Source organism: Heloderma suspectum, chromosome 1 (genome assembly GCF_057233095.1).
Source record: "Heloderma suspectum isolate Gila_16-S chromosome 1, 16-S_ref, whole genome shotgun sequence".
NCBI classification, from domain to species: Eukaryota; Metazoa; Chordata; class Lepidosauria; order Squamata; family Helodermatidae; genus Heloderma; species Heloderma suspectum.
In genome coordinates, this window is record NC_139458.1 from 396,280,019 (window position 1) to 396,307,550 (window position 27,532).

General features: G+C 44.9%; 1 protein-coding gene across 2 annotated transcripts in view; it reads right to left on the reverse strand.

Moving 5' to 3' along the window:
• The window catches only part of IARS2 (isoleucyl-tRNA synthetase 2, mitochondrial), a 51,413-nt gene that overhangs the window by 13,110 nt on the left and 10,771 nt on the right, over positions 1-27,532 (reverse strand). For both annotated transcript variants that reach the window (XM_084828764.1, XM_084828763.1), the window contains exons 9-16: positions 27,160-27,329; positions 25,403-25,493; positions 25,109-25,260; positions 24,413-24,573; positions 13,466-13,568; positions 11,518-11,611; positions 1,732-1,840; positions 1,495-1,597 (exon numbers count right to left, since the gene is read on the reverse strand). In XM_084828764.1, coding sequence (XP_084684890.1) covers positions 1,495-1,597; positions 1,732-1,840; positions 11,518-11,611; positions 13,466-13,568; positions 24,413-24,573; positions 25,109-25,260; positions 25,403-25,493; positions 27,160-27,329 — 983 coding nt within the window. The remainder of the gene's footprint in view (positions 1-1,494; positions 1,598-1,731; positions 1,841-11,517; positions 11,612-13,465; positions 13,569-24,412; positions 24,574-25,108; positions 25,261-25,402; positions 25,494-27,159; positions 27,330-27,532) is intronic.

The following is a 27,532-nucleotide window of genomic DNA, read 5'->3' on the forward strand; positions in this document are numbered from 1 at the left end:
GGCTCTGCAAACCAAGAACTTCCTTCATGTACGTTAAAATCAGAATCACAAATGAAGTACCGTTCTGCTCTTCAAAACCTGATTTTAGAACTTCTAAATCTGCGCTCTAGCAAGAGGGTGGTGCAAGAAAGTTCGGTCAGCATGCTGAGCATTACATTATGATGGATCCTTTGTGATAAAGACCAGTCAAGCATCCAGAGCAAAAATGTTTCTAGAAAATAGCTGGAGGGTTGGCTAGGGTGGAGATCCAGTCACTGATACCTATTCAAAAATGTTCTCTCTCCTTGCCTCCCTCACCAGTTATGGGAGTAGCCAAATGAGTCATCGTCCTTTATTGGCAATTCCTCCACTTCAGGGTGCCCGTAATGCAATAAGCTACAGGTGGAAGAGTTGATGACTGGTGTGTTAGGGCTTGGGATACGGGCTCGACGACCGAATTCACTCATCTGATTAGAGTCAGAGAACGACGATCAGTAAATAATTTCTTTATAGAAAACTGGAGTCTCTTTATTTTAATGCCCCGTACTGCAATAAGCTATAATGCAATAAGCATATATATGCAATAAGCATGGATATGCTTACATATATATAATGCTGTGTGTGTGTGTGTATGTATGTATGTGTGTGTGTATATATATATATATATATATATATATATATATATATGCTTATGTATATAAGCATACAAGCATATATATGCAATAAGCTATATTTAATGTCTCATAATGCAATAACTTAGAGGTGGAAGAGAGTTGATGACTGGTGTATGAGGGCTTGGGATATGGCCTCGATGACCGAATTCACTCATCTGATTAGAGTCAGAGAAAGATGATCAGTAAATAATTTCTTAATAGAAAAATGAGGTCTCTTTATTTCATATTGGAATGATAACGTTCAGGATTCAGTACAACCTTATTTACTCTTAGGGGCAATTTAACTGGTATGAGTTTGATTATAACTCTTCGTTGTTATTATTTGTATTTATGAATCAATGTAAGATGGAACTTTTCTTTTGTTTACCTACTGGGCGTTTCCTCTGTAATAGCAAAAGAATGAATGCATGAATGAATGAATGAATGAATTTCAGAGTGCAACAAATCTGGCTGGAGCAGCTGAAAGGCAAAGGAAGACTGGACAGAGAACATAAATACACAGCCGGTTGAAGAAAAGCCTCGAGTCAAGCCCAAGTGGGGTTAAAGCCGCCAGGCATGGAAACCGCTCCCTCCCCTCCAAGGCAGGCACTGATAAGCAAGACAAGCAGCAATAAAAGCGCTCCTTGTTTATGATGATTCATAGATGCCAGTGAAGCTGACAGGACTATGCTCCAATAGCTGTTTTCGGATACACGGGGAAGTTCAGCTGAAAAAAGACACTTTGGCAAGTTTTTCCACTGGCAGCAATAAAACTCTGTCCTTCCAAACAACTGGAGCCACTGAAGTAACTTTGAGGAACTAGGGTTTTTAGATTTGGGATCACCACTGTGTCATTACTCACATTGCCTCCATTGATGACTACGTCCGGGTCAACCACGTTGCCAATCGATTTAGACATCTTTTCTCCTTTTTCACCAAGAGTGAATCCATGAACCACGAGAGCCCTAGAATAAAGACCCCTTCACAGTATAAAATTTTCCTTCGAGATTTGATAAATACCTGTGATATCTGGTTTACTGCTATCGTTGCCTGAGTGAATGGCTTCCCATTATAGCCAGCTCCAGAAGCATCAACTTACCGATACGGTGCCTTTTTTCGTGTCGCCACGCTGGTCAGGAGAGAAGACTGAAACCAGCCTCCCAGCTGGTCTTTTCCTTCCAAGTATAAATCAGCCCTCTCACCCGTATCTAAAGACACAGAGAAAATTGTTTTAAAGTTCCTAACCTTAATGCTTCAATATTGAACTATATAAAAAAAAATGTAACCTATATGTTAGATGTGTGGCGGAATTTACACCAAGCCCTTTAAAAAAATAATGAACTGAACACTCTTCAGAAACAAAGTGACAGCCAAAGATTTTAACTGTACTAAAAATAACGGAAGCGATTTCAGGCGCTGATAAACAATCAACCTATTCCCAGTAAACAAACAACAGTGATCCCATTCTAGTTGCCAGCTTCAATATGGCCCACAACTTTTGTGCCTTTAAAAGCAGTAGAGAAGGTAGAATTTTGGCAGGTGAAGGCTCTCACATCCCTGAAGTCCTATGCAAGGAGTTGATTTCTTTAGTAGATTTATATCCCGCTTTTCAACTAGCACCCTCAAAGTGGCTTACAATATTGATAAAATACAACATACCAAGAACCACATGCTTTCTGTGGCCAAAGTTCTAAGCAAGGACATTTCTGCCTTTGACCAAACTATTAAAGGGCCGTGTCCCATATTCAATCCACCAGCTATAATTCCTGTGAAGATGAGGGAGCGGGGGGGGGGATTCCTCTCTTTTTTTCCAAATTCTAATTTGCTTTATGATGGCAAGTTCAAACATCTCAATTTTTCACTATTGTATTCAAAGTTGCTCCTTTTGCAGCTTCCTATGCAACCCCCCATTTTTACAGCTTTCTGCTGTTTGTTTAACTTTAAGGAAGTTTTGATATTTAGACCCAGCCATAATAAGCACAAGGTGACAGAGGTTATAGAGAGTGATTTACTATACTGCATACCTGCAAATACACTCCCTGATCCCGCGCACACATGCACAAAGCCAGCCCCATTCACTTTAATGGCAGGGCGTTGCTCTGATTGTGAAACCTTGCAATCACTGCCCTGACATTGGAATGAATGGGCAAGCCCTGCATATCCAGTAATCCAGAGGAAACATGCAAGAGACCTACAGAGATTTGGACTGGAGATGGGTTGATCGGGCGCAGAACCTCTTTCAGCCTGAGGCCTGAATTCCATTTCAAATAAGCTTTGGGGGCTACATTCCAGTGGTGGGCAAGGCCGAGGCCAAAAGGGGGCAGAGCCAAAGGCAAAAGGGGTGGGGCCAAAAATACCAGCATATTTTAGCTTAGGACCATAGGAAGCTGCCTTATACTGAGCCAGACCATTGGCCCATCTAGCCCAGCATTGTCAACAGTGACTGGCAGCGGCTCTCCAGGATTTCTGGCAGGATTCTTTCCTCACCCTACCTGGAGAAGCCAGGGATTGAACCTGGCACCTTCTGCATGCAAAGCAGGTGCTCTGTCACACTGAGCTACAGCCCCTCCCAAGAGCTTAGCACTCTGACTGTCAGTAACTCAGCCTTAGGAGAGGAGTTTCAACCTTTTAGAATGGGGAAGAAAACCTGCACAAAATAACAGCAAATGATTGGCGCTCAGAAGAAAGGGGGCGTGGGCTTCTGGGGAACACTGGAAAACTGGATATGGACCCAGGCCTGAGGTTCTGTGCACACACATCCAGTCTATATGGATGGAAGGTTTGCCTTGTTATCAACACGTGTGTATTACACCATTTCATTGCTTTGTCCAAAGTAAGACTCAACAACTGCTCTCAAACACCTTCTGACTTGAGATTGACAAAAATGGGGATATTGGACCAAGTTTATGCAAAATTAATAGAGAATGATGCTTTTTTATTTGCACACACATCTTGATGTAGATACTGCCTCCCCACCCGCCCCCAATCTTCTTGCAGTTCACAACACTTCACAGGCTTGAAAAAAATGGATAGGGGATTTTAATTGGGGTTATTATTTACAGTAAGAGGGCACAGGTCTTTATGACCCTTTTCCGTTTTGAGTGCTGAATTTCGTATCTTTGATAATAAGAGACTTTAACCCATAGATTAAACAAGTGTACTTTCATGGCAAGTACAATTACCCAGGGCTCTTCCTTTAAATACACTGTCAGCACAAAAGCTCAAACAAGATAGGCTTGTTATAAAACAATAACATTCATTTAGTTAAACATTAGTGCAACTAGTCCATGGGGAATTATGCTGCTGAATATTACACTAATGGAGAAAGAGATTCGAGATCTGACCCCAAGAAGACAGACCAATTCAGGTGCTGCTTTTACTCCACAGGTCACATCTTTAAGCATGGTCTATGTGTGCAGGTGTTCCGCATGAGGAACCCAAGCTACAAACGTGCAGTGTTTCTAGAGACAAAACACTCTGGCCAGCATTGACATTCCAAGGGCGTAGCCCAACATGTGGTCGTTCGAGAGGAAGGTAGATCAAGAGTTGTATGTTGCAGTGGCAAGTAGGTTCATACTGTGCCAAACACCAGAGTGAGTTTCAGCCAGTCATCTCTACATTTACATTCAGGTCAGGCACAAAAATCTTTCTTAGTAACAAGGACAAATTAATTCCCAAAGTTTTGCAAAAGAGGCCAGACAGCCAGTTGTTTTTAAAAACAGAAAGAAAATGTGCATATTAAGTGTTTTCACCCCAAACAGAACGTTCTCTGAGCATTTAAAAAATGCAGACAACCGAGCAACACATTACAGCAAAGGTGAAAAACCTCAGGGCCGGAGTCCCAATCCAGCCCACCTGAGGTCCCAAATCTAGCCCTCCAGGGTTTCTCAGAGGGACCCCCCCTTCCCCTGGTCCCACCGCTGATCAGTTGGTGGTTTCCTGGCTTCTGAGCAGTTTTTTCCCCTATTCTAAAAGCTTGAAATTCCTCTCCTAGGGCTTAGCTACTGGCAGTAAGAGATTTACACTAAAATATGGCAGTTTTTGTATTTTTGGCCCCACCTTTGTGCCTTTGGCCCTGCCCCCTTTTGCTTTTGGCCCCGCTCACCACTGGAATGTGGCCCCCAAAAGCTTCTGTGAAATAGAATCCAGCCCTAAGGCTGAAAGAGGTTCTGCACCCCTGTATTACAGCAAGACGAATACTGCAAGAACCCACACTGGGTCAACCCCCTTGAGCAGGTACTGGGGAGCATGGATGGCATGTCCAATTCTTAATTGAACCAGGACAACCTCCTGCTTGCATTCCATAGAATGCACTGGATTAGAATCAAAAGTATTGGTTTGAACTCAAGGATTTTTATTGTTGTTCTCACTTTCTCCACAACTCTTGACAAAGTACCAGAAGTTTAGATTTACACACAGGAATCAAATAACAATCAAAATCCTCGTGTGTCTAATGGCAAGTTGGCCTCTTCATCCTGGTCGGCCAGTTCATTGTCTTCAATTCCAAATATGTCTCAGAAGTCTCTACAGAAATATGAATTATTTCAAAATGGTGGTATAGGAGCCTGGCAGGCAGGTCACTGTATAGCTGACATAGTAGGTTGGGAATACCACCACACCTCAAGAGGCCACGGTGGAGAGAACAGTTGAGTTAGAGGCCATGTTGGGCTCTCAGATGTGTCCCCAAGCAATGGTGAACTGAGAGCGCAGAAGACTGTAAACACACAAGGATATACCACCTTCTAAAGCAAGCACATTGTGTCACGAATTGCACTGCAATGGCGGTTGTCAGTAACATGCCCGAGATCATTTGATACTAGGGCTCTCAAGACCCTTGGTGTTGCTAGTCACAAATGTCCAAGTTTGCGTAGGTAAGCAGAAACCTTAAATATCTATTTACTATTTAAAGATCCTTAAACCTTAAACATGCATTTATCCATAAATCATGGCAAGATAAGGAGCTGTCATATACAGAGTCAGACCACTACTTTATCTAGCTTCATCTTCTCTATGCTGGTGGGCAGCAAGGGCTCTCTGGGGACTAAGGGCACAATCCTATGCATGTTTAGACAGAAAAAAAGTCCTACAACTCCCAGCATGCCCCAGCCAGCTATGCTCTTTGTAGGACTTTTTTTTTCCTGTCTAAATGTGCATAGGATTGCACCCTAAGTCTTCTTCAGCCCCACCCAGAGATACCTGGGACCTTTTGAATCCAAGTCTTGTGCTCTACCACTGAACTACAGCCCCTCCCCCAAACAACTGAACGTATTTCTAGCCTTATGTGCACTAAATATGGCATGAGAATGCTCGAGTAGCGAAAGCGGGGGGAGGGAGGGTGAAAGTGGCTTTTAGTAATTCAAGTAGCATTTGTCCATAGATTTCTGTCCTTCCCAGATACAAAAATAACAATCATTCAACACTGAAGATACCATAGGCATAGAATCATATATACCATATGTGAACAACGTCTTGGTTTCCCAATTCTATTTTTTAAAATCATGGATAGCTTCTCATTGCGCCCCATTTGTAAGTAGCAAAACAGGGGTTCAGACAAGCATCGGCCATGCTCAAGCCACTTGTAAGCTTACTGCATGGTTCCGGCAGCCACAGAGGCAGGTATCTGTCGCCTCCAACAAGGTGGTGAAAATCAGCCATCCCTCTTCAACTTGGACCCCTCCAGGAAGTGGAGAACTTTACAAAGCTGGGTTGGTGGCTGCCCCATGGTCTGAGACTACAACGGCCTCCTCTTATGGCCACAGGTGTCACGTGGTAAAGTTTTTAAGCAGCTGTCCCATGGCTTCTGGTCATCTGGGTTCACCCCCAAAGCAAGAAAGAATATACTACCAACACACCATGTAATGTGTGAACCCCAGCTATAAAAACCATTGCTGGACAGAACATCCAGAACATACCGAGCCAGCTGTGCTGACTGTTCCACCTGCCCCTCCCTGGAGGGGCTACATAAGCTGGCTGGCTGAGGTGGCCTGGGAGAGCCAAGGCCTGCAGGAGAAGACGCCACCACCAGCACCGGGGAAGAGGTGTGCCACGCCTGCCACCGCCGCCATCAACACTGTGGACTCCTGCCTGGCAGTATTTTTAAAGGGGATTTTAAATTGTTTTTAAATTTTGGGGGGAGTCTGTTGTGTTTTTAGGGGTGGGTAGCCTGCCTGATAGGCAGGAGCGAGGGGGCATGTGTCCACCTGATGGAGGCAGTGGGGGGAGTGTTGGGGGCCAGAACATACCGAGGCTGGGCGGCAGGCGCTGGCAGAGCGCTAGGGGCAGGCCATGCCAGGTAAGGGGAACAAGGGAGAGATGTGTAGTATCTGTCCCCTGCTCCGGGCCTGTCCAGAGCCAAAGGATGGCTGGAGGAGGCGTGACTCCATCTTCTGGCCTTCGCTTGCTGCTCTGCAATGCCAGATCTGTTACCCAGAAAACCTCTCTCATCCATGACATGATCCTAGATGAGGGTGCAGACCTGGCATGTATTACGGAGACCTGGCTGGCCGAGGCTGCTGCTCCAACCCTTGCAGCCATGTGTCCAGCCGGATTTTCGTATGCACAGCAGCCGAGGGCTGGGGATCGGGGAGGGGGAGTGACTGTTATCTACCGAGAGTCCTTGGTCTTCACCAGACCCCCTTTCTGGGAGACCAAGGCTGCTGAGTGCATGTACTGGAGGTTGGGCCTGAAGGGCAGTCTGGGGATTCTGCTCGTGTACCGTCCACCCCACTGCACGACTGACTCCCTGGCCGAGGTGCTTGAGGTGGTCTCTGATGTGCGTGTACAGTCCCCTAACTTGTTGGTGTTGGGGACTTCAATGTACATTCGGAGGCCGTCCTCACAGGGGCACCTCAGGACTTCATGGAGACCATGGCCTCCTGGCAGCTGCACCATATTCCAACTGGGCCCACCCATGTAGCCGGTCATGCACTAGACCTTGTGTTTATTTCTGGAGAAGCGGGGAGTGATGTGGAAGTTGGGGGTATATCCACCATCCCCTTGTCATGGTCAGATCACTAACTGGTGACGTTGGACTTCTCAGTTCCACAACCCCTCCGCAGGGGTGGAGGACCCATTAAAATGGTCCACCCCAGGTGTCTTATGGATCCGAATGGATTCCTGAACGCGCTTGGGGATTCCCTGGAGCATGCCAACGGCCACTCGGTTGAGACCCTGGTGGGTGGCTGGAATGCCTCAATCACTAGGGCATTAGATCGGGTGGCTCCGAAACGCCCTCTCCCCCTGAACAGGGCTCGGACTGCACCATGGTTCAATCCGCAGTTACGAGCTCTGAAGCAGGAGGTGAGACGGCTAGAGCGCCGGTGGCAGACATCACACTCCAAAGGCGATCAGACATGGGCTAGAGCTGTATCTTCAGCCTATCACGTGTCAGTGAAGGCAGCAAAAAAGGAATATTATGCTGCCTCTATCACCTCTGCAGAGTGCTGTCCCAGGAGGCTATTCCAAGTGGCCCGGAGCCTGGTTGGTCCAGTTGCTCCGGAACCGCTGGAGCATTCTAAGGCCTCCTGTGAGGCCTTGGCAAGGCACTTTGCAGATAAAATTGAATTGGATTAGGAGTGTTATTCCGTGCACTGTGGATACAGTTAGTGAGCAGGAGGCGGTCTGTGGCACACCAGTTTTGTGGGATTGGTTCCAGCTTGTTCCTCCTGATGAAGTGGACAAGGTGCTTTCATCTGTAAGGCCGACCACCTGCTTACTTGATCCTTGCCCATCTTGGCTCATTATGAGCTGCAGAGAGAGGCTGGGTGAGGGGATCAAGGCGGTGGTGAACGCCTCCCTTGAGGAGGGAGTGATGCCATCAGCCCTCAAGGAGGCAGTGATAAGACTGCTCTTAAAGAAGCCCTCCTTGGATCCCCAAGTTCTGAACAACTTTCGCCCAGTCACGAATCTGCCTTTTTTGGGCAAGGTGATTGAGCAGGTGGTGGCAATGCAGTTGCAGGCACACTTGGAGGAAGCCGATTATCTAGATCCATTTCAGTCGGGCTTCAGGCCTGGGCATGGGACAGAAACGGCCTTGGTCGCCTTGGTGGATGATATGAGGAGGGCTCTGGATAGGGGTGAATGCTCCTTCCTTGTTCTCCTCGACCTCTCAGTGGCTTTTGATACCGTTGACCACGGTATCCTCCTGGACCGCCTGGAGGGGTTGGGCATTGGAGACACCGTATTACAGTAGTTCCGGTCCTTCTCTTCTGGCAGGTACCAGAGGGTAGCACTGGGAGAGGAGGTTTCGAACCCGTGGCCACTCACTTGTTGGGTGCCACAGGGTTCCATCCTCTCCCCGATGCTATTTAACATCTATGTGAAGCCGCTGGGGGCTATCATCAGGAGCTTTGGGATGCGGTGTCATCAGTATGCAGATGACACGCAGCTCTACTTCTCGTTCAAATCTTCACCAAGGTTGGCCGTAGAAGCCCTGTCCAAATGTCTGGAGACGGTGAGTGGCTGGATGGGGAGGAATAAGCTGAAGCTGAACCCTGACAAGACCGAGGTACTTTTGGTGGGAGACAAGAGGAGGCTGGGGGATGTTGACCTGGTGTTGAATGGGGTACGGCTACCCTTGAAAGACCAGGTCCGCAGCTTGGGGGTCATCTTAGACTCCCAGCTGTCCATGGAGGCTCAGGTGTCAGTTGTGAGCCGGCCAGCGCTGTACCAACTCCACCTGATACGGCGGCTGCACCCCTTCCTTCCCGACCATCTGCTCCCATCAGTAGTACATACCCTGGTCTCCTCTTGTTTAGACTACTGTAATGCGCTCTACGTGGGGTTACCCTTGAAGACGGTTCGGAAGCTGCAGCTGGTACAGAATGCAGCGGCTCGCCTGATTAAAGGCAGCCGCTGGTGAGATCACATCACTCCAGTGCTGAAGGAGCTGCACTGGCTACCAGTTGTTTTCCAGGCCAAATTCAAGGTGTTGGTTTTGACCTTTAAAACCCTATATGGTTCCGGCCCAGCCTATCTCAAGGAGCGCCTCCAGCAACACCAGATAGGCCGCTCAAAAAGATCAGCCTCGGATGGCCTTCCCTCTGTCCCATCAGCCAGGACAGCTAGGCTGGTGAGGACGAGGGAGAGGGCCTTCTCTGTGGTGGCCCCCACTCTGTGGAACGCCCTCCCTAGGGAACTCCGCCATGCCCCTTCTTTAATGAGCTTCCGCCATGCATTAAAAACATGGTTGTTCAGGCAGGCATTTGGGGTGGGCTAGGATAATTTTAGAAATGTGATGTTTTTAATGTTGAATGTTATTGTGTAAACTGTTTCTATTGTTGTACATCACCCAGAGTGGCTGGGTGACTGGCCAGATGGGCGATTAATAAATTTAATAAATAAATAAAAAAAAATAAACATCTTTAATGAGCTTCCGCCATGCATTAAAAACATGGTTGTTCAGGCAGGCACTTGGGGTGGGTTAGGTTTTTTTTAGAAATACGATGTTGTAATGTGGAATTTTATTGTTTTAAACTGTTGCATTATTGTACATCGCCCAGATGTACAGGTGACCAGCCAGATGGGCAATTAAGAAATTAAATAAATAACATAACATAGTTTCATCTCTTCCAGTTTAAAAATCTCTTTAAAAATCCTGTTAAGGATTTTACAACAGAAAATATGTGGTGCAAAATTCACTATTTCACTGAGTGGTTTCAAGACAAAGTGCAAAGAGCTCCTAGATAAACGGTTTGCTGGTGGTACTATTGCTTCCTTGGGTTGCTAGGAAATAAAAAAAAAAAGAACACCTAGGCCAACAGTTCAACAAGATTGCTATCAGACATTTGTGTACACCTGGTTTAAAGTTCAAAAGCACTTGTTGCCCTCTCCTAGATTCTAACTCAAACAGCACCCCGTGTTGGTGCTGGGGTATACATGATTGAAGACCTCAGTCTCCCCACTTCCACACCAAATCTGCTTTATACAAAACGCACTTTATACAAATGAAACTGGAGACACTGTGCATCCGATTCATTTACAAAGATCCTGCAAAGCTACTATTTCGTAGGGATGTCAGAGAATTCCGCCACGGACTCCAGTGAGGCCGGATTCTTTAGAATACGCCCCCCCGGAATCCGTGGCGGAACCGCCTCCCGCCCCCCCGCGGAATCCCCCCGGGATGGAGCTTACCTGGGGCGGATGCGGTGGCGGCTACGGCTGTTCTCCCAGCCGGCTGCTGCTGGGCTGCTGCAGCCGCAAATGGCGGCCGTCATAGCGGTCGCCATTTGCGTCCTTGCAGGCAGCCATGATAGGCTACATAAGTATTTACGTAGCCTATCACGGCAAAGAGCAGGGACGCAAATGGTGGCCGCTACGCCATTTGCACCCCTGCTCTTTGCCATGATAGGCTATGTAAATACTTACGTAGCCTATCATGGATGCCTGCAAGGACGCAAACGGCGGCTGCTATGACAGCCGCAGCAGCCCAGTGGCTCTGTGGCGCCGTTGCAGAGTGGAGCTGGCTGGGGAGGATTCTGGGAGGAGGGACAGAGCGCCTCCCCACCACCACGGATGCCCCGTTGCGGAATAAGGTAAGTGTTTAGTACATCCCTACTATTTTGCAAGCTACTGACCTGTACATAAATATAAAAATAAAAGTCAGCTTTGTTGCCTGGGGCAAGAGAAATATGCTGGAGCACCCAAAACTTAGCTGTGCACTCAGTAAATGAAATGTGGTAACATTCATACATGCTTAGAACTTCTAAGCCTTCCAGGCTCTCAATGTGTTTTAACGCTCATTGTGTTACACAAAAGTAGAATGACACATATTGTCAAGCTTAACCTAACTGATCCCTTTGGACCATGATAAAGATGCACATCCCTAGCAGCACCTGCAGCCTACTGCACAATTCAAGACATCGCGGAGTCTAGACTAATTCCTCACCTTCCAAAACATGAGCCCAGGATGTTCCACTGTCAAACCAGATATCCAAGACATCCTGTCCTTGTATGTAATCCTGGACATCCTGGTCACCAGCCTGATTGAGAAATATATAGGAAAAAAGCCATGAATACAGCATATGATAAGTTTTCATCGATCCTGGATTGGCTTATGGTTATGGTTGTTTGCTTGAGATGGCGTGTTTGAAGTTGTTTTAGATATAACAACTCTTGTGTATATTGTCTGTTCGTGTGTTTTTAATGTAAATGGCTTTTAATCTGTGTATACTGTATTTTTAATGTTTTCAATTTTTGTAAGCCGCTCAGAGAGCTTTGGCTACTGGGTGGTATAGAAATGTAATTTAAAATAACAACAACAACAACAACAACAACTAGGAGAACAAATTGAGGACTCCACATCTCAGATTTGAGATACCATTTCTGCTCTTCTGCCATTTAAATTCAGAGGGCCAGTTACTGCATAACTCTTTGTCTTTCTTTATTTGATGTATACCCCACCTTTCTACGAAAAAAATGGCACTCAAGGCAGCTTACAAAACAATTTAAAATAGATTAAAACAATAACACATATGAAAATACAATAAACGCCTAACAATTACAGAATAAAACCAGTATCCAACCCACAGACCCATTTATAGGCCAAAGGCCTTCTTGCTTAAAGTGGTTTTTGCCTGCCATCGGAAGGATAGCAGAGAGGGAGCAAACTTAGCCTTTATGGAAAAGGGTTGCATAATCAAAATGGAAGTATCCCTGATTCTCGTTTGTATGCCTATTCCAGAGTGGTAGCCATGTTTGTTGTTTTTGCTGCAGCCAAGAGTACTGTTGCAGCAAGGTGACCAAGACATTTATTACGTTCTTGGAATTAAGTCCAGTTAATCAGATGCACGATATGACATTCTCCCTTGGCAAGCATATATACATCTGTGACATATATGACCTGCCAACTGAGGACATCACTTCATGCATCTAATGAAGTGGACCCTTCATATGGCATTTACAGCATAATAAATGTAGTCTTTACATTTAGGCTGGGTTCCAACAACAGGCTAACCCATGATGATTTATTTTACAGGGTAACCCATGATGGGTTAGTGTGTTGTCTGCGAGCTGTTTTTCCTACCCATGGTGGGTTATTTCCCCCAAATAAACCACCCTGAGAAACCATGCTCAGCAGTAAGGGTTATTTTACCTATGGTGGGTTAGCGTGTCGTTATGCTGTGCCAGCATGGGTTACGGAGATCACCTACAGAGCCGCTTGGCAAGAGCAGCCAAAAATGCTGACACCACTCTGCTCCACTTGAAGGATCTCTGTTCCCGAGATCTGCGTAGCAACAGATTGCACTGCCACCGGCGTTCCAATCTCTTTGCCACCCGACTCCTCCCTCCCCCCGCGGCGATGCGCTCTGCAAAGCTATGAAATTGCTTTCACCACGCGGTTCCTAAACAGTTTCACCTGCGGTTCAATCCACACATTTCCACGGAAAAGCAAAGCTGCACAATCATCTAGTAGGGCATCAGGTGCTTCCCCATAAGGGGAACCTGTGTATGAAATTCTGTCTCATTCCTGCAAACTTTCAAGGAGTTAGTGCCCCCCAGTCCCTTTTTGGTGCTATAGGATTGCTTGTTGACTTTGCGTGTCTATTGTGGGTGGATTTGGACAGTCACTTTCACAAGATGAGTTTCTAGTGCAGCATTCTACGTTGGCCTAGCTCCGGGCTAAGCTGACCTACCCCTTGGAACTCTGGCCCTTGCTGGAAAGTCCCAGGGCCTTGCTGCCTGTTCACTTAGCCCAGCCTACCTCTACAGATGGGATCCAAAACCCTTGGCCTGCCCTTGGTCCTTCTGGACCCAAGGCTCCTCTACTCCAGACTTCAGCCATTTCCTACACAGACCAGGCCTTCACAAAAGGGCTCCCACTGGCCCCAAATTACCTGTATCAAAGCTTCCCTGGGAAGAAGCTGTTCAATAGGAAGGGTCCACCAGGCATCACTGCCGTGCTGCTCCACTAGCTTAATAACATGCTCAATGCTTTTTCTGTGAGAGGGGAAAAAAGCAAACCAATGACAGTCAGTCACGAGATTGCGACTTTATCAGCCTTTCCCAACATGGCGCCCTCCAGCTGTTTTGGATGACAATTTCCAGCATTCCTGACCATTGGCCATGCTGGCCAGAGCTGAAGCCAAAAGACCTGGAGGGCAGCAGGTTGGAGAAAGCTGCACTGAACGTTCTTCAAAGTAATGCAGATCAATTAAGCAAACTGGGACTCCGATACACGTGCTGAATCTGAAGCAGTGGTTAAATCGTAAATATATTTTTAAAAACAACAGTGTGCAGGTATGTCACAGGAAATATTCATGTAACAGGACTGGAAAAGAAATTCCAAGTAATGAAATCCTTGCATTGTCCTAGGCGGACACACAAATAAGCTACCACTGCAAACTTGTTCATTAGCCAAAATCACATAATACCCGATATTTGGACTGCTCGAACTTTTCTTGCTGTGCTCCAGCTGTGTTTGCATTGTGTTCCTATGCTACTAACTAAAGCCACATATCAGCTGCAGCAATACATTGGGGGCTATATAGACCACAGAAGTCATGCAGTGGTGTGCTAGCTAGGATCAAGATGAAGGAAAATCACAAAGCCTAGACTAAGGGCGAGTGTAGGAGAAAATTAACAGCAGACAGCGAAGATGATATTACGGTGGTTCAAGGAACATACATGATGTGGGCCTCAGTCATGGGAGTAAAACCATAACAGAGTTTGGCTTTTGACTTTCTACTATGTGAATCAAATGTTGTGCTTTGAGGGAAGCCGTTTGTTCATGTTTGTATATAAAAACCTTAAAAGTTACATTGGAGATTAATTTCACCAATGAAAAAATACTTTTGCCTGAAATCTCACGGTTCTTACTGTGGAGAGAGGATGCCTCTTTTATCATGTTTTGCCTGTGACTGTGCAATTATTATTGTGAAAAAATGCATGTGTGAATCTACCTTCTATAAGAGCATAAATTTATTCAACATATAATGATAGAAAGTTGATATGTGATAATGAAGCCATATTACATTCCAGTAAATATCACATTCTCTGAGAAATCCAAAGGCCAATACCAATTTAGCATGACTTGATGAGATTAGATTATTATACTCTTCACTCTGCAATTTGATCAGCAGTTGAACGCTTGTTCAAATATCTATCTTTGCATTTTATGGTTAAATAAAAGTAAAAATCTGCACATAGCAGGCTAGTAAGTAGACACTTGCCTGGGGTAAATAAAAGTTGCTTCCTGGTCATCAGGAAGGAAAACTATACAAATGTTCAATGACAAATACATGTATGGATAAGCAGGGACATTTGTGGACCAGAAATGTTTCTATATCTATTTGCATCTTTTAAAAAAACTTAAAATATAGCCAACTTTTAGCATTCCCACCTTCTTTGCTTCCAGCCCTTGGGCAGTTTTGTTATTGTATTTTTTGCTACTAAACAGACTAGACATTAACTTTAAAACAGTAATACTGAAGACTCTTTGGAGACTACATTTCCCAATTAAACCTTTACTAAGTAATTAAAGGTGTCCCCAACCAGTCGTATACGACTCTAGGGTGCGGTGCTCATCCCCGTTTCTAAACCGAAGAGCCAGCGCTGTCCGAAGACGCTTCCGTGGTCATGTGGCCGGCATGACTGAACACCGAGGTGCACGGAACGCTGTTACCTTTCCCGCCGAGGCGGTACCTATTTATCTACTTGCAATTTCTTGCTTTCGAACTGCTAGGTTGGCAGGAGCTGGGACTGAAGACGGGAGCTCACTCCGTCACGCAGCACTCGGGTCTCCAACTGCTGACCTGCCGACCTTCCAGTCTGCAGTTCAGTCGGAATCTGAAATTTTTGCATAAAACTATCCAGCAATTTCTTAAAAAATGAAAGAAAAGGAAATCAACCAACATGATCTGACCAACTTACTTTTTAATCAAAATGATTAGGAGCTTAAGTTACTGTTCTCGTAATTTATAAAACTAATAACAATTTTGCTATAATAGCTCTACTGAACATTATTTGGCCTCTAAGGCATACATATATCCTTAAAATCTTTCCAAAACCTGGAGCTCATCTCTGCTTACTCTTCTTAGAAGCCACTTCTGTGGCTTTGGCCAAATGGATACGAACAGCCAAAGTATGTTTCCTGTTCAGTACGTATCTTGAAAAGACTAAGGCAAAAGTTCTCTCTACAGTGTACATTCAACACCTTCCTCAAATAACTACTTATCACTCTACAAACGGCAAGCTTCAGTTTGAGAACCATAATTCACAATGCAAGCAAAAGAAGCCCTGTTGTAAAACTTTGCCCTGCATTCATACGCCATATCGAATGGGACTCGCATTACGTGTCATTCTCTAGGTTTCTAGCATGAAAATCCACAGGGCAATTCATGCTACAATGACGCCAACCAATCATTTTGAACCCTGGTATTGATTACGCCAAATGCTTATTTAGTGGGAAATTAAGCCACATTAAGCCGAGATGTTTTCCAGGCAAGGGAAGAAACGGTTGCTGATGGTCGCTCCTCTTTCCTTGTGTGCAAGGAGTGCCAGGTAACTTTGCTTTTACATACCATGTAGCTAAGCTTTCGAGGTATTTAAGCAGAGGGGTGTTATAAATTTACAGAAATTAACACATATTTTGGATCACAAGAGAGATCTATGCATGTTGAAGTATTAGATTATCCAAGGTGATTTAAGATTGTTTTTCTTAACTGAATAAGGATAACCAATCCAGATACTTTCTGAAAAATCAGAAAGATAGATCCTTTAATTCATATGGACTGATCTTCAAAATGTTAAACTGGAATACTAGGAAAGCAGGTGATTTAACAAGGGGATTAATCCAGTTTAAATCACAGCTATGCAGATTAATTGGGATTATCAACCAGGAAACATTTTTGTTATTTTAAAACATTAATTAGCTAGTGTAAGAAATTAAAGACAAGCAGCAAATATATTCACTTATTATTGGTTTTGTATCTAATGTATTATTTTTGTTTTGTTGAACGTTCTCATAGAACACTCCAGATTGTAGTTTAGGATTTCTTAAATTTTACATTTATGCCACTGCTTCTTCTAAGTGGGAAATGTTTACATCCAGTACTACGCTTTCATAGGTGAAGATTTTTCATCTGTTTATACTTTAAAGAAATGTTTTTGTCTCGTTCTACATGTAACTCCTTAACAGTCAATAATTCAATTTGAATGCTATAATAATTTCATCAATCAATTTTCATTTACCTATTGTGATAAATTGAAAAAAGAATTTAAACAGAAAATTCTGTACCCCTAATCTCAACAACACCCAATGCAGAGAACTACTTTTCCAGAAAGGTTTGTCTATATTCAAACACGATTTCCATCATTTTTGAAGAGTCCTTGCTGGATTCTTCAAAAGAGTCCAACCCACTACTTGTCGCAGCATACTCCAGTTGCAGTCCCAGTGATGCACTGGATTCTCCGAGACACATAGCACTGGGTATAAATGCAGGGCAGGTGTGTGGGGGGGTGGGGGAGACTACAGACTCCTCATTTTCAAATTTCAGAGGTATGCCAGAAGTGGACAATTAAAACAACCTCTAGTGAATGTTGTATGGGTCACGCCAACACAGTCCAATTTAACCTAATTTGATTTGCAGGGGAAAATGTCCAGACATTTATTTTAGACTAGAGGCAATAAGAACATTTATGGACAAGGTGGACATCAGGAAAAATACACTTCAAATAAACAGTGTTGTCAAGTGTAACAGCAACTCCATGTGGACTAAGCGCATCTCCAGTGGAGGTGCTGTTACTTTTGAAGGCCACTGACCAAACTGTGAAGTGGACATTGGCTGAATATCATCTCCACAGCGCTGTGAAGTGTACTGAGAAGAACAATAACCAGATTTATTATTCCATCTACTTGTGATCTACAGTGCATCTGCTCTTCAGAAAACACTGTGTTTTTTTCCCCTTTCCAATACCATTGCAGTAATTTTGGCAGTATGTCTAGTTATCCATGTATCCATGGTCTAGTACCATGTGTTCAGCAGAAAATGCTGTGAAGATATAAAGGATTGATCAATGCCTCTCTTCAAAACTGAGGTTCAGGGTAATGACCTATGATTTGACAGACTGTGCTTTCTATGTCTGCCTGTCATTTCTGTAGGCCAATACTCTCCATACCTTCACTACTCTGCAAGGAACATGTAACAAAACTTGTAAGATCTGTATGTAAAGTAAATGAATGTATATACATGAAGAAAATAAATGAATTTTAAAAAACACTTAATTTCAACAAAAATGAAGACTTCTTTGAAATGCTTATTTGAAACTGCTCTTAGTCTATATCTGCAACAGGCAATAACATAAAGATACAAATTTGGATCTGGTCTTACCAGCAACAGAAGTGGTATTGTCCCACAACACTCTTCAAAGTTCACTGAAGCCTACTTTAAATGGGATAACAGGGTAGCCATATTAGTGGCATATATACATTACACGTAAGCAGGGGAAATATTAAGTAATTTTGTGTCACTTCTTATCAGACAACTGCCTACATTTTTACTTTAAGACTACAATAAATACAATTTTCAGGTTGGATCTAGAGTGTTCAGTCCTGTCAGTGCACTCCCTAAGCACAGTTCTTCTCAGAATGATTTGACCAGTGGGAGGTCGGGGTGGTGGTGGAAGCAACTTTTGCTGAAGTCCCCAATACTACCCAATACCCCAATACCAATACCCCCAATACCACCCAATACCCCAATACCACTTCAAGGGTCCCCCAACCCTCCAGAGCAATTTTCAGGAGGCATACTGGAGAGGGCAACTGGCTAAAGTTGCCTTCTCCCATTTTAAAAAAAAACACTCTCAAGCTAGCCCCCTTTAGGACATTTCCCCTTTCCACATGTATGGCTGTATGAATGTCCAAGAATCTGATTCAGAACCTTGAAATGCTTCATTTGCTTTCAGTCCTGGTTGTGTGAAAGAAGAGGCCTCATGACCACAAAAGAGAATTTTTGATTCAGTGAACAGAGTCCATAAACAATTACTTCCTGGAATAGGTGAGGCCTAAGTACATGATTGCAAGTACCATAAAAAGAAGGCAAATAACATGGAAGATTATTTAGAAAATGCCAAGTCCATCATCTCAGGCACAGGCCTTTCTCACCCATGAGCTTTTTCACTGAAGATGTTGAGGACTACATCTGGCTTTTGTACATGCGAGGCATGTGGTGTAACACCAAGCTTTGGCTTTCTGAGCACTTGCCTCGCTTTACCTGGTGTTACCAGTGCTGAGCTGATCGACTGAGCAAGTTTTAAAGATAGTCATGTTCGCCTTACCTAGGGCTAGCACACATAATGTCACACCTTAGTAAAGGGAGCAGGGGAATTTGCATGCGAGAGGGGGTGGAACTGGAAAAGGCATATATGACAAGCCACTCTCAAAACTTTATTCCTGATTCCAGAACTCTAGCTGAACTGGGCCCATCAAGATTTGCTTGGCCCATCAAGGAAACCCATGTGACAGGAGATTCATCTGCATTCCACTGCCACTGATCTAGGACGCACTACAGCAGAGATGGGATAACTTCTGCCTTATGCAGCCTATTGTTTTTGTTACTCGATTCACCAATGTGTTTTAAAGACTTCCAGAGCAAGAGTGCATACTCAGGATGTCTTTAACAGTCAAGATATACGACTATTCTGATTTAAGTGATCCTGAGTATGCACTCCTGCGTGAGGACGTAAGAAGCACCTTGTCGGTCAGGCCAAGGCACACATAATCCCGCATTCTTGGCAAGAAACCCAGCGACCAGCAGGCATGAGGTGGTTCACCGGAAGCTGCTCTGCCAGTGGACTGTGGTTTACCTCCTCGCCCACTTCTGCTCTAAAAAAACACAAACACTTATCTGTATCTGCTGCGGAGTGTTTGCACAGGGAGTAGTTTAGGCCGTCATCCAACGACAAATAGCAAGGTGTGTCTAAAATCAGAACACTGACAGTTTACACAAGCAAATCAGCAAGACGAAACCTCCACAAAACCATTTTGATGTTCTAACAGAGACCTACTTCAAACCCCTTTGACAGTGAAGCACTGGAGGGGGAGGTATACTGATTCTCTAGTTGGTGGGCCACCATACTGCACAATACACTGGGAAACATGACTTCAGAGGCTTGGGCCTCTCCTTTAAGCAATTAACCACTAGCTCCATTATTTTTCCTTTGCATCCAATCAAGATCAGGCCTCCCAAGCATGACCAGGTGGGGAGAGCTTCTTCCCTGTCCTGCAGACTCGTATACCCCTTCCGGCCACCTTCCTTCTGGGGAAGCTAGGCAGGATAGGATATTAGGACTGGGTTACACTGGTGGAGTCCTCTGAGATCGAGCAAAGATGCACAACCTTTTCGGCCTTGAGGGCCGCATGTGACACTGGCTTGGGGATCAGGGCTGTGTGTGTGCATGCACATATACGCACACAGTCATGCTGGCATGCACACACATTCCAGAGATCTGTATGAGCAGCCTTCTCTCCATCCCCTCACCCAGAGATCCTGATACAGATCACTCTTTCCTCGCTGCTAGCAGCACCAGAAAAAGAGTGATCTGTTATGAGGATCTCTGGGGGAGGGACTGGAGAGTACAGGAGGTGGGAATCCAGCTACGGGGAAGGGGGGTAGAGAATTAGGGCTCCCTGGGAGGGCACAGTAAAGGCCTTAGGGGGCTGCATACATCCCCTGGGCTACAGTTTGTACACCCACAAATGCTGGGAGTTGTAGGACTTTTTTCTATCTAAACAGAATTAGGATTGCAGCCTCAATAAATAACTGCAATGAGGCTTTGGAATGAGAGAGGAGAACTTCTAGGGATAACTATTATTTGCTCTATTTGGAGTAAAGCAACGCTCTCACAAAGTGGCCCATCTCCCAAGATGTTGCTTGGGGGTTCCTGTCTTCCAGGCACTTCAGTCACTAGAACTTGGGTAGGAGCCAGCTTCCATTTCCTCAGCTGCCTCTCCCTGAATTAGTTCACCCAACCACAAGCATTCTAACACACATACCTCAGTTTGGAAGTCTCCATCTTTGTTTCAAGTAGGCATGCTCATAAGGTATACACACTCATTTAAACACTGTGAAGCAACAGCCATTTGCCATAAGGGAGAACGTTTGCTGTTTCTGGATATTTTACACCAAGTTTTACTTTTCTGAAGCTTCATTGAAGCCATGTACCAAATTTGAACAATCATATGTCAAAATTAGACCTACATAAAACCACAGTTTGATATTAGCATACAACAGGGGTATACAGTTCAGATAATTCTGCGGGTCACTTTTATACATGCACAAATCCGAGAAGAACATTCATCGCGTTAAAAGTGGAAAAGCATTTGTTACCATTTTAACTGCGTTTTCTTTTTAGCCCACTCTTTATAACCTGACAATGTGGACTCTCTTTTCACTGTGCTACTACAGACAAATCTGAACCCCTTTCTGTTAGCCTTCCCTCCTGCTGTCTCTCCGCTCTCTGCACCAGCACAAATCTGCACCATACCTATTTGATCATTTCCTGATGGTCTCCGCATTCCCGTATCTCAAGCTATCCCCCTGCTGGCTTCTTCTTTCTTAATAAGAGTATCTGCACCTCAATATCTCAGCTATGTTCTCTTCACTCCACAGGTCTCCTTGCATTCTGTTACCATTTTTTTCATCTTCACCCCCTTTTCTTTATTTAATCTCCCCACTTCTGCTCTATTTTTTTTAATTGTGTACACACACACACACACACACACACTCCCACATCCCCCTGCTTCTCTTCTCTGAATTAGAAAGCAACAGCGCACATGTCTTTCACTGTCCTAGCAAAACTCCCACACTGAAGAAATCTCTGATACAGGTGGACTATATGGCACGGCTCACTGGCAACGGTCTAGACGAACTGGCACCAACTCCATCGCACTCTTCTCAATTCAGGGAGAGGAAAAGCAATACAGCTGAAAGGAAGCACTTCTGATGGGCTTGGGCAGGATTTCACTGCTCCCACAAAGGTGTGAGAAAGGGCCACCCACAATGTGAAGAATCCAATGGGTGCCCCATTGATTCCTTTCTGCAAGTGGCGAGGCCTCCTGATTTCGTTGTAGGACCTACCACTTACACAAGGGAGATTTACCCAAAGGAGATTTAGTGCTTCCTTGGGAAAGCACCAGAACAAGTGGAAACACTCGCTTCTGGAAGGAGGAAGGTTGGCGGAGCTCCCTTATGCGAGCTCCGACGACCTGCCTCCTTCCAGAAATGAGTGTTTCTGGTCGTTTGGGGTTGCCCCAGAAGTGCTAAATAGGAATTGGCAGGGCAAAAGAGGATTGGCGGGGGCATAAGCGCCCTGTTGGATTCTGTCCAATTAAAATTTGGATTTCCCCAGTGGTCTGCAAACAGACAGGAAACTGGCTGCAATCAGCTCACGGGTGTTATGTTATGCAGTTTGGGGACACAGAGTGTGTTTGTTTATGTCCAGTCCATCAGCATAAGCATTGTAGGAGGTGCCTGATTCCCCAGACAAAGCCACAGAGGGATGGGGGATGGCACATGGAGAGGAGGGAATGATTCTCCAGTTGGTGGGCCAGCACTTTCAGAATACTGCTCACGTTATGATTTTTATGTTTTAATTAGAATGTGGTTGCAAATAAATACACACCAGTAGAGGGCACTAGAAGGTTAGCTGTCCTGGGTTTACAAGAAGCCTGGATTTAAGTCGCTAAGTAGAAGTAGAAATATAAAACAGGTTTTGAAAGTTTAAAAAAGTACTTTATCTTGCTGTTCACAAACATTGCAAGGAAATATGATGGGCTCTTGTTAATAATATTTTATGTAAAAGGCAGTCTGTCTATGTCACAATGAGATTATGGTGTGACGCATTCTCCTCTCCTGTCCTGCTGACAGGGACACTGCATGACACAGAGAGGCAATGTTCCCTGCGCGCAGAGATGCCTTGACTTCAGCACTCCCGTGGGGTCCCCCTGACACACTGGGACTGACTTTACCCTCTTAGCCCCTGCACAACCAGAGCCTGCATCAACTGCTGCTATCAAACAGAGAAATAGGGCCGGGACCAAATGAGACCTGGAACACAGGAAGCTGCCTTATGCTGAGTCAGACCCTGGGTCCATCTAGCCCAGTGCTGTCGACACTGACTGGCAGCAGCTCTCCAGGGTTTCAGGCAAGAGGTTTTCCGTTCCTACCTGGATACGCCAGGGATTGAACTTGCAACCTTCTGCATGTAAAGCAGGTGCTGTACCATTGAGTCACAGCCCTTCCCTGGTACCCTGGCTCGTGGCTCGCTCAGCACTGGGATGCAGACACCAAGCCTCTGCCACTGTGCAAAAACTTGTCATGATCGACTCTCGTTCTTCTGCAGAGAGAGACTCAACACTGTTTCTCTTTTATGCAACAGTGGCAGCCTGGTGAACTATGGACCTTCCGCCACCACCTCCTCACCCTCAGCAACTGCAACCAAATACCAGCTGCTACTTCATGCGGAGTTGTAGCCTGTCACCCTAACAGGCCTTTGATAGTTCACAGACACCACATCCCAAGGGACAGCACAATCCAACACAAACAAGAAACAGCACTCCAGATTGAGGGACTCAGAACAGAGTGGGTGTGCTTCTCAATGTCTGTGGGAAGGAGGAGTGTCACCAGCTTTAGCATCCATCCCCAGTAACGTGCCCTTTCACTTCCTCCCATATAAGTGAATAAAACGCTGTACTTGGGGACACTGCCCATGGGAGGGTAAACACCAGCTCTCCACCCATAACACTGGATGTCCCCCGGTCTGCAGTGCCCAGTGACAAGGATCCTGCAGTCGGGTTGCAACATGCATAGCCTTGCAACACACATGACCATTCCCACCCCTAAAAATGGATAGGGAGAGATTTTCCCCAACCCCCTCATAATACTAGAACCCGGGGACACCCCATGAAGCTGATTGGTGGGAGATTCAGGACAGATAAAAGGAAGGACTTCTTCACACAGCACATAGCTAAACTACGGAATTTGCTACCACAAGACGTAGTGATGGCTACCAACTTGGATGGCTTTAAAAGGGGGTGAGGCAAATTCCTGGAGGACAAGGCTATCAGTGGCTACTAGTCCTGATGGCTCTATGCTACCTCCAGTACCAGAGGCGGCATGCCTAAGTACACCAGTTGCTGGGGAACATGGGCAGGTGGCTGCTGTGGCACTCATGTCCTGCTTGTGAGTTTTCCATGGGCAGCTGTTTGGCCACTGTGTGAACAGAACGCTGGACTACATGGACCCCTGGTCTGATCCAGCAGGGCTCTTCTTATGTTCTTATGATGTGCATTTTGCTAGCAGAGAGTAGATGCCAGCTAGCTGCTTGTGCCCCATCTGTTTAGCTACCACACTATGCAGTGTTCCTCCCATAGCATCGACACTCATGGAAGCAGGACCTCCAATATTCATGCCAACTCTTGCACTATCAGAGCTTCCCCATTCACTTCAATGCTGGAGACAGCTCTGCCCACACAGCCCATCCCATGCAGACCCTGACATCCAAACATACAGGGGTGGCACTTGTTCATAACACTCACGCTCCTCAGAGACTCTGAATTGAGCACAACATACTGATGTGTTTGTGTGGGCACATGTAGACTGCAATTCCTACACCATTTCTAAAAGAACCCCTCACAAGACCAAGAATAGTAAAGGTCAAAATACGTTGCAAGTCTTCACACATTTGTTTCGTCAATTACCTTTCTGAACAAAAACAAGAGTCACACTTCTGAAAGTGAACCAAGTTACTTTCTGCAGTAAGACAGAAGTCCATAAGACACCTACCTATTTATTAAAGATTCTCCTGTTGTCTTATGGTAAAAAACTGGAATGGGAACACCCCAACGTCTCTGTCTCGATATACACCAGTATGTTCTTCTGTCTAGCATTTCTAGCATTCTGTTCATCCCCGAGGCTGGAACACATTTTACTTTCTTTAATGCCTCCTGCAAAATATCCAGAAAGAAATTTAATTCAAGCTTGACAAAGCTGAGAGTTTAATGGGAGGTGGAGGCACTATTTAGATCTTCCCACTAGAAGAGGTTTTGGCAAAATGAATGCTACACAACACTGTAGATTTTTTTGATGGCACTGATCCCCTCCCACCCAAATGCTATTTATTAGGAGTATTTTTGAAATCTAGCAATGTAATTCACACTTACAGGTGCGGCTGGTGCAACAAAATAGGAGCCCAGCACTGCATGATTCCTAATGTATATCTCCTGTGTTGCATCTCTGTATTCAGAGATCCACTCTGACCAACTGTAAATTCTCTTTCAAACCCCTCAGCAACCAGCATTTTGATCTTCCAGGCAATTGGATATTATGCTCTTTCTTGCTACTCCATATACACAATCACACGTCAGGATAGTAATATGCAGAAATATGACCATTACATCAGATAATTTAATATGAACTATAAAGTATTTCCATATACTATGGAGTGAAAGGCACAGAAATCCATACACATCTGTTTTGTACCTGGGCAGCAGCCTTGAGATTTGCTGTATTAATGAACCATTGCTTGCTGGCACGAATAATCACTGGTTTTTTAGTCCTCCAGTCATAGGGGTAGCTATGTATGCATTTCTCTTCTTTTAATAAGCTCTTTGCTGCTTCAAGCATCTCAATGACTGTGGAAAGTAACAAAAGGTTATTAAACTGAAGGTCACTTGTGAATTCCAAATGCCACAGCATAACACTTCTCCTGGCATAAAAGGACAATATCATTTGTCGTGTTCTACTTTATTTTTGAATATGAGAAATGATACAAACCAGCTTCATTGCCTTCTTCAAGAACAGCTTTCTTTTGAAGCTCAGAACCTGCAGCTTCGGTGAAACGTCCCTCTTCATCCACCAGACAGTCCTAGGAAAAAGAACATATACATTTGAGTTATGCCAAAAACAAAAAAGTTGGAAAGTTTTGTTTAATCTCATTCTACAGGATTGTAATCAAGCCAAGTGCCAGAGGAAGAAAGACCATGTCCATGTTTCTCCAGGGTGAGGCACAAGGCATTCATCTTTCATACCAGAAGCAAAGTTCTATTTGGCAACTGAGGCATCCAGGAACTCAGAGGTGCCTGCCTATCCAAAGCAAGGAAGGAGAAGCATGGGGGCTGGATCGCTCCCTCCATGCTTCTCCTGCCCTTTTTCTGCTAGACAGCCGTTTTCAGGGGGGCTGAGCAGAAGAGGAGGCCACTGTACGACACACAGGATGTGTCATTCTCCCCGCCCCACAAAGCCCCCAGCCCCGCCCCTTTTCAGCCGCTCCATGCTCCTCTTCTGAGTGCGGATGGGGCTTCTCCGTGTTGCCTCCGAGGCAGCGCGGACGTGGGGGAAAATCGGTTTTCTGGGAACCGACCTTGGAGCGCGGGCTCTGAGGTTGGTTCCTGGAAAACAGCATATCTTAACGGCCATAGGAATTCTCCCTTAGTCATTACAGATGCGCAAACTCCTATGGTTTTAGTAAAAAAAAAAAAAAGTAAAATTTGCTCACTTGCTCAAAATGGTTACTATATGCCAATTCTAATAGGGGGAAAATATGTTAATGCTTATACAGAATTTTTTAAACACTAAATTCAATATTCCAAAAATAGGTGTACAGCCTTGAACGCGATATATATATATTATACACACACACACGGGTTGGGGGAACCTCTGAAGCAGATTTGGAGGGGTGCAGAGGGCTACAGAGGGGAGGAGAGGAAGGAGAAGTCTGATTGTTTGACATTGAATGGAACACAATGGAAGCCTGCTGGAAGTGCTCGCGTAGGGGACATCTTCAGTTTCCACCAATTCCTTTCCCCCTGCACCAAGTGTTATTTTGGATGGTCCCCAACCTTCAGGAATGGAATTTCAAGGTATGCAGGGTGAAAGATGAGGTAGAAAAGCCTCATTCTGCAAGCAAGGCTCCACTTGTGGTGCTTGGGATCCAAGCCACTGTATCCCAGGTATCCAGATAACACAGCAGCCTATAGATCAGGCTAATAGACCACTGCAGGATCAGGAAGATCCCTAATGTGCAAAAGCAGCCTAGTAAGCATTTCCCACCTGCCTTGCACAGATGAACCCTTAAACAGAACAAATGTTCTGGATGCTTTTGAGTTGATTCTCAGATCATTTTTGGCCTATGACGTACATATCAGTTCACCTACTGAGCTCCAAATGCAACTATTGCTCCAATCCCATGCCAAAAATATTCCATTCTACCCTCATGCTTCTAAGGGGCCATTCTTATGCAACCTGGCAGATTGGGTTAATTAACCCACAATTTCCCATCATGACATGCAAACTGGGTCTAAACATTTCTACCATAGTTGGATGTGTGATTTTTAAATGTAACAACCATCTTTCTAGAAGATTTCAGAACATTCTAGTTGGAAAACTGTGATAAACAGGGTTACAACTGACTAGCAATAGGATGTCTGGAGAATGATATCTTTCCTTCCCACTTGCAAATGTTTTAAACATGATATTTTTGGTGTGACCAGGAAAAAAAAGCCACAGGTTAAAAACAAACAAAACCACAGTACCATGGATAGTTGGTGATGAGAAGCTACACTGTAATCTTCCATACCATGAGCTGGGGCTGTATGAACTAATCCTGTTCCTTTTGACATGGACACATGGTTTGCAGGCAAAAGAGGGGATTCCTTTCCAGGAATTGTAGGATGTGAGCAGACACCACTTTCCAAATCTATACCTGGAAAAAAAAAGGAAAACACATCAAATTTGACCAGGAGGGAAAATGCACTCTGCCTTTGGCCATGGTGACTTTGTCTTTGGCCCCACACACACTTAGGATGCAGCCCCAGAGATTGGAATTCAGACCTTGGACTGAAAAAGATTTCCCACTCCGGCTCTAGGATGATGTCCACTATGACACATACATACAAAATCTAAATC